Source organism: Pyrus communis, chromosome 13 (assembly GCF_963583255.1).
Source record: "Pyrus communis chromosome 13, drPyrComm1.1, whole genome shotgun sequence".
In the NCBI taxonomy this organism is placed as follows: Eukaryota; Viridiplantae; Streptophyta; class Magnoliopsida; order Rosales; family Rosaceae; genus Pyrus; species Pyrus communis.
The window spans coordinates 8,043,413-8,056,699 of NC_084815.1; the positions used below are offsets into that span (position 1 = coordinate 8,043,413).

Sequence of the window (13,287 nt, forward strand, 5' to 3'; positions counted from 1 at the left end):
TAAAGCTAAAACACAAACCCTAACCCTCAAGTATTTTATTCCCACTAAGAAACTAAATAATAATAACATAAAATAGAAAATAAATTCCTAATTAACCTAGGAAAAACTGCACAGAAACTGTTCAGCCACGTTTTAGCCTCAAATCGCCTCCAAATCCGGACCAAGATAGCTTGTTTTAAAGATAAGAACATTCTGAGCACATCTCCAGAAGGTCACAAACTCATCCGAGGTCATCTTGGGCTCCAAAAATGAAATTCAAGCCCGAAATGTCACTATTCCAACACTGCACATTGCTCCTTTATTTTATTACCAGAAAATATTCACTTGGTAGAAAAATCTGATATTTTGACACGATCAAGCTAAGTGACTCACGAACGTACTCCAATTGAAATTACTCCAAAATTAGTCCATTTGACCATCTTTTGCTCCAGAGGAAGTCGAAAATCCTATATTGGAAATATAATTCAAAGTATCAAAATTCTTCCAAATTATTAACCAAAATATACTAAGAATAGGGTTAAATATATAATATAAAATATACTCATCAACGCTGTTTATATATATATACCTTACATGGCCATCGCACTTTCTAAGAAAATTAATCAGTACAATATGTTAGCTTTGCCTCATCTATTTTCAACCATTGGATTGTCCGTAGATCAAGATCATTTAAACCATGAGTACAGCAGCTACTTCTGCAGTGATCAAACTGCAGACTCATTCCTTCACGTACTTCCATCTCATCAGCCATGGGTTGAGCTTGATCGTTCCACAACATCCACACCACTCAGAGGCGAGGATTCCAGCATTTCCCCGATGGCTAAGAAGCTCCATACTGCTAGTGAGCATGATCGTCGCAAGAAGATCAACAACTTGTACTCCTCACTGCGTTCATTGCTTCCTGTGGATCAAGCGGTATGTACCAAATGAATTCTTTCCTTAATTTCAAATTAGGTATTACTCACTAGAAAATTACCAAATTCTGCGTAATCACAGTTGTGAAACTACATGTGATTGTTACAGAAAAAACTAAGCATTCCGAATACCATTTCGCTTGTACTGAAATACATACTAGAACTCCAAAAGCAAGTGGAGGCACTAATTCGAAGGAGGGAGGAACTCTTATCCAGAGCTTCTAAGGAAGATGATATGCATGAGGAGAAAAAAATAAAACGCACAGCTCGGAGTTCACTATCTGCTGATTCAATCTACCGTCTTAACGATAGAGAAGTAGCAATTCAAATATCCACCTTTAAGATCCACATCAATCTATTGTCTGAGATCTTACAACATCTGGAGGAAGAGGGGCTTCAATTAAAAAATGCTTCTTCCCTTGAGTCCTATGGAGGGAGGGTCTTCTATAACTTGCATCTTGATCAGGTATGTTTTGTAATGCTACATAATTAACTTATTTTGATTCCTGTAATTTCTATACAGCTATCCATACTTACCAATTTATCAGTATGAATTATATACAGGTAGAAGGAACATACAGATTAGAATTTGAGAATTTAAGCAAGAAGCTTATGTCCTTATGACAAAAGGCAAGAATTATTCCTATGGGAATTTTGGAGAAGACTAGCCTCAACCATGAGAGCTTATGTCAAACTCAAGCAAAGGTACTAGTTGAAAGTTCAAACCAAACCTTTATGTTCAGTAGCGCGCCATGAGAGTAAATTGGTTGCCGCCGACATCCCTACCAAAGGACAGTTTAATTGTATAAAATTGCATGCCTATTGATAGGATTTTACCACCTATAAAAGTAGGTGAAATACTAAAAATACTTGCAAAAGAACAAGGTAATTACAATAAGAATACTCATGCAAGGTCGTTTCTACCGAAGCTATTTAAAAATAATATAATGTAAAAACAAATCTTAGTTGTTGCAGTCCTATTAGATTATGAATGTGATTGTGTAAATTCTATCATATCTAGGATACCTCTTGGACTAGATATTATCCTATTGGAGTTATAATTCTATTGAAGTAAGAAATTTGCCTTTTCTACCACTATAAAAAAAAGGCATAATGGGTTGGCATAACATACACCTCACAAATACACATATCTTTCTTCTCTCTTTGTGCCGCCTACCCCCCTCTCTTTGTCCTTTATATTGTTCAATAAATTAAGCCTACAACATCAACTAATTATTTGAAAACAAATTTGGAAAAGATTGATTTTAAGGCCTAAAAATAATAAAGACAAATTTTAATTTAAAACTATTAAAGAAACCAGCAAAGTAAGGAAAACAAAAGAAAACGGTTTTTGAAAAATCAAGTTGTAAAAGCACTAAGGGTTCCACCATCACCTTAACAGTTCTCTCAATTACTTATGACTTACACATGTATCTTTTGAAGACTAGGTTTTCCTAATACATGCTCTACTTAGACCCCCAAACTAGAATGTATATCAAACATACAATCTGTATGTGGTATTCAGATTAAATCTAAACATGCAAGACTCATTAAGTTTTATGAAAACCTTTTGAAAAACCATGCAACTCTTAAGACATGATATTCATCCTAAATGAAATTACAACTATTAATCACAAGAAGATTTCATCAATTTTAGGGATAGTCATCCAACCAAAATTGCATCAAATTACTTTTCTAAATATCCTAATTGTAGCTAAGCATTAAGACAAATAAATAGTTTCAACACGGTGATTAATAATTGAAAACTTGCATGCATAATATCATAAATAAATGGAAAAGAAACTACATATTTTTGTCAAGACTCGTGACCTCACCCTATAAAGAAAAATTAGTAACGCATATTCATAATTAAAATGAAAGGAAATTTTATTGAATAGAAAAGGATAGAAAGCACCTTGCAAGAAGAATACAAATCGTCAAAGCTTAGCCAAGTTTTCCAAATTGATGCATAGCGAATCTTAATAGCTAAATAGCCTTATTTATACTACTACAAAATAAAATCCTTCCTATAAAAGGACTTCTAAAAACTAGGAAAATCTTAATAGCTAAATAGCCTTATTTATACTACTACAAAATAAAATCCTTCCTATAAAAGGACTTCTAAAAACTAGGAAACAAAAGAACTTAAGAGAAACTAGGAAACAATCTCCTAGTCAAACATGGAGAAAGTGCCAACAAAGAAAACAACCACGTTAGGGCCTTAGACACACCTCCAAAATAGGCCCAAGATGACTCTTTTTAAAACTTAAGATGTCTTAAACATATTTGTAGAGGAGCTCGAACACAAAAGATAAGGGTGGGCATAAAAATTGAGAAATCGTGAAATCGAACTGAATTGAATGAAAAAAAATTGTAAAAAACCTGGTTGACCAAAACTGTTCAAACTTGAACAAAAATCGAGCCGAACTGGTTTAAAACAGATCCAGTTCCGGTTTTTAATTCTTAAGAACCATAGGAACTGCACCAAACCATCTATATTAATTTATTTTAAATCTAATTCTTTAACCCTTGTTTTATTTAAATACTAAGCCCTAACTAAAAACCTATATAAAAACTTCCAAGGCCCAAAAGTCAAACCCTTGGTAATTACCTCACCTCATCCATTCAACTATAGCCATCATTTCACATTCCAATTTCCATCCCTCTCTCTCTTCTCTTCTTTCCCTCATTCATCTTTATGCATTTACACTTTAATTTCATTTTAGGATGTACACTTTGGTCTTGAACTGAGACTTTCTATTCTTTGATTCATATTTATATGTACACTTTAATATTTCGGTCACAAATCTTGTAGATCTAGTAGTGGGAACTCAAATTTGCTTGAATTTGTGGTTGATATATGTGTTCGGTATTGGAAGTAGAAGATTAAATATATATATATATATATATATATAACTTTGGTTAAGAGGAACGACACTGAGTCGATCTATTGATATTTTTCAATCCTAGTCACCAGTTTAGACACCAAAATACCCAAAAAAGCCCAAAATGTCACTTTAATAGCTTGGTGTGTTGGTCATTTATTTCATCCTCATAAAATAACCGCTCAGTAGAAAAATATGAAATTTTGCTACGAACAAGTTGAGAGAATCACGAACATCCTTCAATTGAAATCACTCCAAAATTCGTCCGTTTGAATACTTTTTGCTCAAGAGGAAATCACAAGTCCTACATTGGAAATATAATTCAAGGTATCAAAATTCAACCAAAATAATCAATAAATTATAACTAATAGGATAAACTGTATAATATAAAATCGACTCATCATCTATCATCTTGTGAGCATTGTTCTAAAATTCCCTAGTTAGCGCATCGTAGGCCCTGCCTATAGGCGGTTGGCCACCATCCTAATTACTCTCTATGCATTTGAAAATTAAGAAAGGGTGTCTAAGTCGGCTTAAGCATCCACTAGCCCACTTAGGCCTCCACCTAACTTGCTTAGGTGCTCACTTAACCCACTTAGATAAAAAATCAATAACTTTCATTTTACATTTTATTTTTTCAATAAATTATAAGAGACTTGTTAAATACTTGGATGAATACTTGTTATATGTCTGTTCCCCATGTGTTTAATATGTTCTAATACTTTATAATCTACATGTTGTTGCAGGCTTATTTGACCGAACTGTATAAAGGATAGAGAAAGAGAGGGGGCTAGCGGCGATAGAGAGAAAAGAGAGATATGTAATTCTGAGGTGTGTGTTGTATCACCCCCTTATACCTTTATTTATAGTAGTAGGATGGGTAGAATCCTTACCCTAATAGGATTACATCTCTAAAAGGAATTAAACTACTAAAGGGAATATACAAAATACTCCTAGATATATTAGGATTTACACAATTACATTCCTAATCCAATAGGACTGCAACACTGCCCCTTGAGTGCGTAAATACTCAAACCAAATGTCGCATCAGATCTTCAGAAGATGAGGTAGATTAGTTGATGAAGTCGTCGGCACAACGGGTGAATGCGAGTCTCAGATATAACAAAGTAAGTATGCATTGGTAGTAAAACTCACAAAACCTCGCAATGGTAAAACCCAAGGCATGGGAAAAACCCGTAGACTAAGGAGAAAAGTGAGAAGTAAGCATAATATCTAAAACAAAAGTCAAAAAGGACGAAAGTAGTGAACTTAACGAAGTATGATCATCCCATGATGGATACCTTGTCAAAACCTTGTTAGGTAGCCAAAACTAGTGGGAAAAATGCTCCTAATTGTAGGAAAAAGAGTGCATTAAGATCAAGTAAGAATGTTTCTGGATACTCCCCCTGAATTAGACATAACTTCCAAATAAGAGAACTACAGGCAATTCAACTCAGATAATTTACTCATATCGATTCTTTGGATGAGCTTCTCAAAAGTCGACTTGGGCAATCACTCACTACTACAATATTAGCTTTAGGTGTTGGATGATGGTGGCGGTTTAATAAGCCATTATGTCGGATAAAAGATATCCGACACATCATTCAATTAGTGTCGGATAATAATGAAATCCTGTCGGCTATATTCGACATAAATTCCTGACGGATATTTAGTGTCGGATACATCCGTCATAAAATTATTATAATTGCCAGTATTTTTGAATTCTGTTTTTTTTTTTATAAATATTTTTAACATATTCCGGCGGTTTTTAAGTTAATGGTGGCGGTTATAACCGACAGAAATTGACTATTTTATTATTTTAGTTTCTGGCAGTTATTATTTTAGTATTCTGGAGGTTATAATCGACAAAAATTAATTATTCTATTTAAATACATATTATTTATTTATTTATTAAACCAAACAATTATTATTTTATTTTTTAAAATCTTATCAAAATTTTGGGGGGAATTTAAAATTTTGGGAGGGAATATTGGGGGGAATACTAGTTTTTCTGCAATATATATATATATATATATATATATATATATATATATATATAATCAAACTGGTGTAGGACAAGTTCCAATTCTACTGGTATTGACTCATCAACAAGTGGAAGAAGTCTATGTTCCTCTTGGTTCAAATAATTCAACACAATGTTTGAATTATAAATTATGCAAAATGTTTGCCAATGATGAGTAGCTACCTTTCTTTGAGTCTAGCAATCTTGGTTTCCTCCCAAATATCTGCTTATGTTTTCCTTATTCCAGGTCCTGTTGAAGTCGGCTTCTTGGTTTCATCCCAGGGGCTTTCAGGTTTCGTGGTGGCAGACAAATTGGGTTTTGGTGCTGCAGTCTCAGGTTTTACATTGCCAACGCTGCTTGACAGTTTATCATCAAAAGTTGGAGCTCTCTTGATACATGGGGGTCGAAGGGGTAGTGGTGGTGGTGGTGGTGCAGTTTGAGGTTTTATACTGTCAGGAAGGACAACCTTTTCTGGGTTCTCCCCGGTTGTGGCAATGCTTATTGGCACCTTACCATCTGGGTCTTCTTGTGCTGGAGTACTTTACCTCGAACCTACACCTAATACAGAACATCTTGGATCTAGCTTGAAAACCGGAAATTCGGTGTTTAGGGTCATTAACACTCGGTTTTTATACTCGATATTTTTACCTAAGAATATTTTGGAAAATATTCCAGGTTCCGGCTTTGAAATTGCCGTTTCTTCCATTCCGCTCATGATCCTAACCAAAGTTTGTTTACTCTCATTGCCCGTTATTTTCTTGTCAAAGATGGCCAAATCGTCGATTGATTTAATGGCAAATGCAGCAGGCCATTGCAGTTGCTTGCTCCATTGCTCTGTTAGCATCGTAGTCTTGACTCATTTTTCTTGAGAGCTGTCTCTGGAACCGGTTCGGGGTACCTTTTCTATGCAAGAAATAGTTTATATTTTTTTTTATTATTATTATATTTTCTATCGGTTTTATCCGACACAAGTTCTGTTGGTTAGTATTTTCTGTCGGTTTTATCTGACACAATTTCTGTCGGTTTTAGTATTTTCTGTTGGTTATATCCGTCACAATTTCTATCGATTTTAGAGTATTTTCTATCGGAAAATTCATTTCCTGACGCTGGCAATTCTGTCGTTTATTATATCCGCCATTGCATCCATTTTCTGTCGGATTTTGTTTAATATTCGACAGTAATATACGTTTCTTGTCGGTTATTATAGCGACACTAATAAATGATTTTGTAGTAGTGACTTGGTGAAAAGATCGGCTAAATTGTCCTGGAAACGAATTTTCTTAAATTCAATGTTCTGGTGTTGTTGTTGCTGGTGAGAGTAAAAGAACTTCGACACTATGTGCTTGGTGTTGTCTCCCTTGATGTATCCATTCTTTAACTGCTTGATACATGTTGCATTGTCTTCGAATATGTTCCATAATTGCTCTCAACCAAAAGCACTATCGCAAGGCTTCATACAGGGCGAGAATCTCAACATGGTTCGAAGAAGTCGCAAAGCGTTTGCTTGGTAGACCTCCAAGATATAACGATGTCTCCAATGGTAAAGACATGGCCCATTTGAGAACGTGTCATATGTAGGTCAGATAGATAACCAGCATCTGCCTGACCAACGAGGCGTGAATCAACCCGAGGGCCAAAGGGGGCGGCAACACTCAAAGATTCACGGGTATAGAACAAGCCCAAATTCGTCATACCCTTAAGGTAACAAAAAATGGCTTTAACACCATTCCAGTGTTTGTGTGTAGGCGCATTGCTGTATATAGCCAAAAGATTAACAACGAATAAGATGTCGGGTCAAGTACATTGGCCAAGTACAATAAATCACCAATTACACTTAGGTATGGAACTTCAGGCTCCAAAATCTCTTCTTCATCCTCCTTGGGATAGAAGGGATCTCGTTTAGCATGTAAAGTCCAAACGACCATTAGAGTACTCAAAGGCTTCGCTTTATCCTCATTAAAATGTCGCAACACATTATGGGTGTAGTTTGATTGATGTACTAGGATTCCATCTGAACAATGCTCGATCTCCAGCCAAGACAATATTGACTTTTTCGAAGATCCTTCATCTCAAATTCCGATTTCAAGTGCGCGACAATTTCCTCAAGCTCTGCAGGAGTTCCGATGAGGTTCATGTCATCAACATAAACTGCAACGATTGCAAATCCGGAATATGACTTCTTTATGAACACACATGGGTATAGTTCGTTGTTCACATAACCCTGACATGTCAAATATTCACTCAGATGGTTATACGATATCCGTCTGGATTGTTTCAATTCGTAGAGTGATCTTCTTAATCTAATAGAGAGAGTGTTCTGTGGTCTAGAACTATTTGAACTAGTCAATGGAAGTCTTTCTGGAACTTTCATATATATTTCGTATCTAGATTCCCATAGAGATACGCGGTTACCATGTCCATAAGCTGCGTATTCAGTTTTTTAGAAATTACCAAATTGATTAGGTAGCAGAATGTTATAACGTCCATTACGAGGGAATACGTCTCATCGTAATCAATCCTAAGGCTTTGAGAGAAACCTTGTGTTATGAGGCGTGCTTTGTATTGCACTATGTCATTCTTCTCATTACGCTTGCTCACGAATACCCACTTGTAGCCCACAGGCTTCACATGTGGTGGAGTAGAAGTTATAGGCCCAAACACCTTATGTTTCGCAAGCAAATCGAGTTCGACCTGGATTGCTAGTTTCTAGTTTAACCAATCCGTTCTACGTCGATATTCATCAACGGAACGTGGTTCAATGTTATTGCTTAGCATGATGTCGAAAGCAACGGTATGCACGAATGCATTATCGACAATCATCTCATTCTTATTCCAAACCTCATCCAACACTACGTAATGGACCGAAATCTCATGATTCTCAAGAGGCCGGTATATCTCATTTAAAACATCACCGTAATATAGAATAACCTCATGTGTTGGAACAGATAAGTAAGCAATGGTCAGATTCAGACTAGGGTAACTAGTTTGTGTCGTTTTCCTCTTCCAGGGTTGTGAATCCTTTGAACTAGGAGGCCTGCCACACTTTAGGGTAGGAGTGGGGTCTAGCCTTTCACAGCAGTCGTTCAGCGTAAGTTAAGTAAGTCCATCCTTGCAAGTGCATTTGCAAGGGGCATATGTGATCTCGTCACATTTGCTAGATCAGTACAAGCATCCGTCATACTTTGAGCAATGCTCTGAAGATCCAAAGAGACATAGTGGGAGTAATCCACGAAAATTCACGGCATTCTACAGGAACGTTAATGATCTTATCTCCCCTTAACAACGAGAAGACTGTTTCATCGAAGTGACAATCCGTAAAACGTGCGATAAAGAGATCTCCTGTCAAGGGCTCTAAGTAGCGAATAATTGATGAAGAATCATAACCGACATATATTTTCATTTTTCTTTGAGGAGCCGTTTTGGTACGCAGTGGCGGTGCTATTGGCACATAAGCTGTGCACCCAAACACATATAAATGTGAGACGTCAGGCTCGTATCCAGTAACCAACTGTAACGGTGAATGAGGTTGGTAGCAGTGGGCCTCAGGCGGACCAACATAGCTACGTGCAATATTGCATGGCCCTAGGCAGATACTGGCAAGTTAGTTCTCATAACCAAAGTCCGAGCTCTCGTTTAAAGGTGCTTTTTGAAATCTTCTGCCAGACCATTTTGGGTGTGAACATGAGGTACTTGATGTTCAACTTCAATCTTAACAGACATGCAATAATCGTCAAAGGTCTGTGACGTAAAATCTCCAACATTATTCAGTCGAATCGACTTAATCAGATAATCAGGATGGTGAGCCCTAAGCTTAACAATTTGTGCTAGGAGTTTTGCAAATGCAACATTGCATGTGGACAATAAGCAGACATGTGACCATCGCTTCGATGCATCAACCAACACCATGAAGTATCTAAATGGTTCTCATGTTGGTTGGATAGATCCACAAATATCCCCTTGAATCCTCTGAAGAAACTTAGAGATGTCGTGAATAATCTTTGTAATTGAGGGTCAAATGTTCAATTTCCTTAGGGAATATGCTTTGCAAAGTGGATGTCCGGGATAAGATTTCAAGTGATGCCCATGAGATATTTTGAGGACATGGCGCATCATATCTCATCTAGGATGTCTCATTCGATCATGCCAAAGCAGTATAGTGTCATGGAACCTAGCCATAGGGCTAGCCACATGGTGTGTCTCGAGGGCTCGAATGGTTGTTATGTACAACCAACTCGGGAAACGTTCCAGCTTCTCTTGAATTCACTTCCTGCCATATTCGTAAGAAGTTATACAAAGATATTCAGAACCATTCTCTTTAGTGGTTTCAAAATGATATTGATTATCTCGAATATCTCTAAAACTCATCAACATTCTTCCGGAACGTGGAGAATAGAGTGCCTTTTTAATGGTTAATTCAGTACCATTGGACAACATTATGCGGGCCTTTCCGTATCTTTCTATCAGGTTGGATGGGCCTAAGAGGGTTGTTAGTGGTGCATTCTTAGGTACAAAGTTAGTAAAATAGTGTTTCTCACGCAATATGGTGTGTGTAGTTGCACTATCAACCAGACATTTAACTTCCCCACTAGTCATACATAGAAATAAATTAATTGAATCGGCCGCATGCATAAATGTAATTCCATTCATTCAATTAATCAACTCGAGAAATAGTCCATAAAAATAATTATCCAAAGTTCAAAAAAAACCAAAACCAAACAAATAATTCCAAATACTTACAAAAATTGTCCGAAAATTAAAACCATAAGCCTAGAAAAATAGGGGAAGAGTTCGGCCATTCCTAGTGGGTTCGGCCACTAAGGGTAAAACACCCTAAGACATGTCTAAAATTTATTCGTCCATAGGAGCGGATGCCTCTTGAAAATCTGAAATCTCCATAGATGCAGTAGCATCTTTGGGAAGTTCTACCTGCACAAAGTTAGTCTCACGACGAGAATGATACTTGGCAATGGGCTCAGGGGTAGCTCGGCATACACGTGACCAATGATCTTTTGATCCACAGCGGTAGCACATGTCCATTTCAATGGAATCCGATTAAATGGTAGCTTTTCCCTTGTTCTTGAAGCTTGGGGCCTTATGGGCAAAAGGTTGGCGCTTATGGATCAAGTTTCCTCCCTTAGATGTGCCTCTGTTCGGTGGATTGTGGGCCTGTGATGGGCCTTATTGCACTTTTCCACAACCATGACGTGGTTTCCATCAGTTGTGGCTGCTAGAATCTGTCGCATGCGCTTCAGGCGTGGCGTTTGAGCTAGTAGGTCGAGCTTGAGGATTTTTCATCAAAAGCTAGTTTTGCTTTTCTGCGAGAAGTAGAACAAATATCAAATCCAAAAATTTGGTGAACTTCTGTGCCCTATATTGTTGTTGCAGGACAATATTGGTGGCATTGAAGGTCGAATAGCTCTTTTCCAGAAGATCATGTCCGGTTAAGTCTTTTTTACAGAACTTAAGCAGTGATCAGATTCGATAAACTTCAGAGTTGTATTCGTTCACAGACATAAAGTCTTGAAAACGTAAATGCTGCCAGTTGTGTCTTTCTTTAGGCAAGTAAATGTCTTTCTGGTGATCGAAACGATCCACCAGAGCGAGCCAGAGGGTACGTGGATCCTTTTTAGCAAGGTACTCGGTCTGCAGTGCATCATCGATGTGTCTTCGGATGAAGATCATAGCAAAAGCTTTCTAAGCTTCGTTGATGGGCTTGTCGTCGATTGGTTCCTCGATAGTAACTCTAAGACTCTTTGCAGTAAGATGGAGCTTCACAACTTGGACCCACTTCAGGTAATTTCTTCCAGATACTTCCAGAGCGATGAAATCGAGCTTGTTCAACATGTCCCTAAATAAAGGGTACAACAAAACGTAGTTAGTTATATGGAAAACCATAGACATACATTGTAGAACATTCGGGGTTCTATAGACATGTATTGATTTAATTTATGCATGAAAGCTATAGGTTTCATGTGGTAAGTTTTGAATGAAAACTTCGGGTTTCAAAGGCGCTAAATTCAAAACTACAGGTTTGATTTAGTTATGAACATTTAGTTCATATATAGGCATACTTGCTAGAACACAAAATACAATACATAATAAAGTGTAGTGGATTTGTGGATTGCTTCAAGAACCCAGGTGTGAGTACTTCGGGACTACAAAAGATAGTCAATGGTTCAAAGAAACGAAATAATTTATTGAATCGTTAATGCCATAAAGTGGACTTCAGGCCAATAATTTTGGATTAATTGTTAGATTAATGGACTACTAGTCACTTTAATTAATTCAATAAATTGAGACCGTTCGGGGTTGATTGTAGAAGCAAAAATAATTATAACATTCAGGTTAAAATTATTTAAAATGCCAAAAATTAGCATTGGGTTCGAAAAACCATAGCCCAAACACGGTCGGCATGGGTGACGTGAGTAGGGAAAAGCCCTAAAAAGGTTTAGTGGGCTCGGGTGGTTGCTAAAAATAGCCCAATTACATGGTTTCAAGCCACGGGCCGAGGGGTAAGAAGCCTTGCAGCAAAGCTGCTGGCGTTTTGGGCTAGGACAGGTGCACGGGGCAAGTCCACAGGCTTACGGGGGTGCGAGAAACCCTAGCCGAAGCTGGGTTTCAGGTCTTGGGCTTCAGAGACAAGCCTAGCCATCTAGGATGACTATTAGTGTCACGGGTCGTAGCAAGGGCAAAAGCCCAACAAGTTTCTGGTATGCTGGTATGGGTCGGGGCTTCAGGCATATGTTATGGACAAGCCCAGTATGCTTCTGGCATGCAGGTCTGGGCTCGGGTTGAACCGAAGCTTCAGGCCCGTGTAGCAGACAATCCAGGTCGAAGTGTTGTTGGGTTCGAGAAATGCAGCAAGCATAAAAGGGCTGCGTGCAAGGTCGGAACGATGCCATCCCTAGGTTTGTCGCCACGTGGCTGGGCTTCAAGCCAGCACTGTCATCCCGACGATGGTGCCACGGTGGTGCGGCGGTGGTGCCACAAAGATTCCGAGTTTTTCTTTTTCTTTTTCGAATTTTGGGGTTAAAAACCCTAATTGCTTTTAAATTAATTTCAATGCTTTGACTCACAATTCCACATAGCATAAATGCATAATACATGAACAAGTATATATATTGACAAAATATATGAACATATATACAATATATATAATTGAAAGGAAAATATAAATATAAGGGGTTCATGCATCATGATGAATGTTTTCATACTTTAAGGTTTTTTCAAATATCTTAATTCATTTTAGAAGAACCTGATTGGCAGAAAATAATTGAAAACCTTTGATATTGTAGAAGAGAGACTTCTCCTACAATCCTTCAGTTCCTTAGCTTCTGGCAAGAGTGTGCTGATAATGTGTTGTAGGCCAATTTGACTAAACTGTATAAAGGACAGAGAAGGAGAGGGGGCCTGCAACAACAGAGAGAAAAGAGAGATTTAATTCTGAGGTGTGTATTGTATCAC

General features: G+C 37.5%; 1 protein-coding gene and 1 pseudogene across 1 annotated transcript; one reads left to right on the forward strand and one right to left on the reverse strand.

Annotated features, from left to right (window-relative positions):
* Nucleotides 1–612: 612 nt before the first annotated feature.
* On the forward strand, nt 613–1,634 carry LOC137712086 (transcription factor ORG2-like). The gene is made up of 3 exons (XM_068451231.1): nt 613–915; nt 1,024–1,380; nt 1,479–1,634. The coding sequence occupies exons 1-3, from the start codon at nt 613–615 to the stop codon at nt 1,536–1,538; spliced, it is 720 nt and encodes a 239-aa protein (XP_068307332.1). The 3' UTR covers nt 1,539–1,634.
* A 4,367-nt stretch (nt 1,635–6,001) lies between these two features.
* Nucleotides 6,002–6,683, reverse strand: LOC137712673 (uncharacterized; annotated as a pseudogene).
* Nucleotides 6,684–13,287: the final 6,604 nt, after the last annotated feature.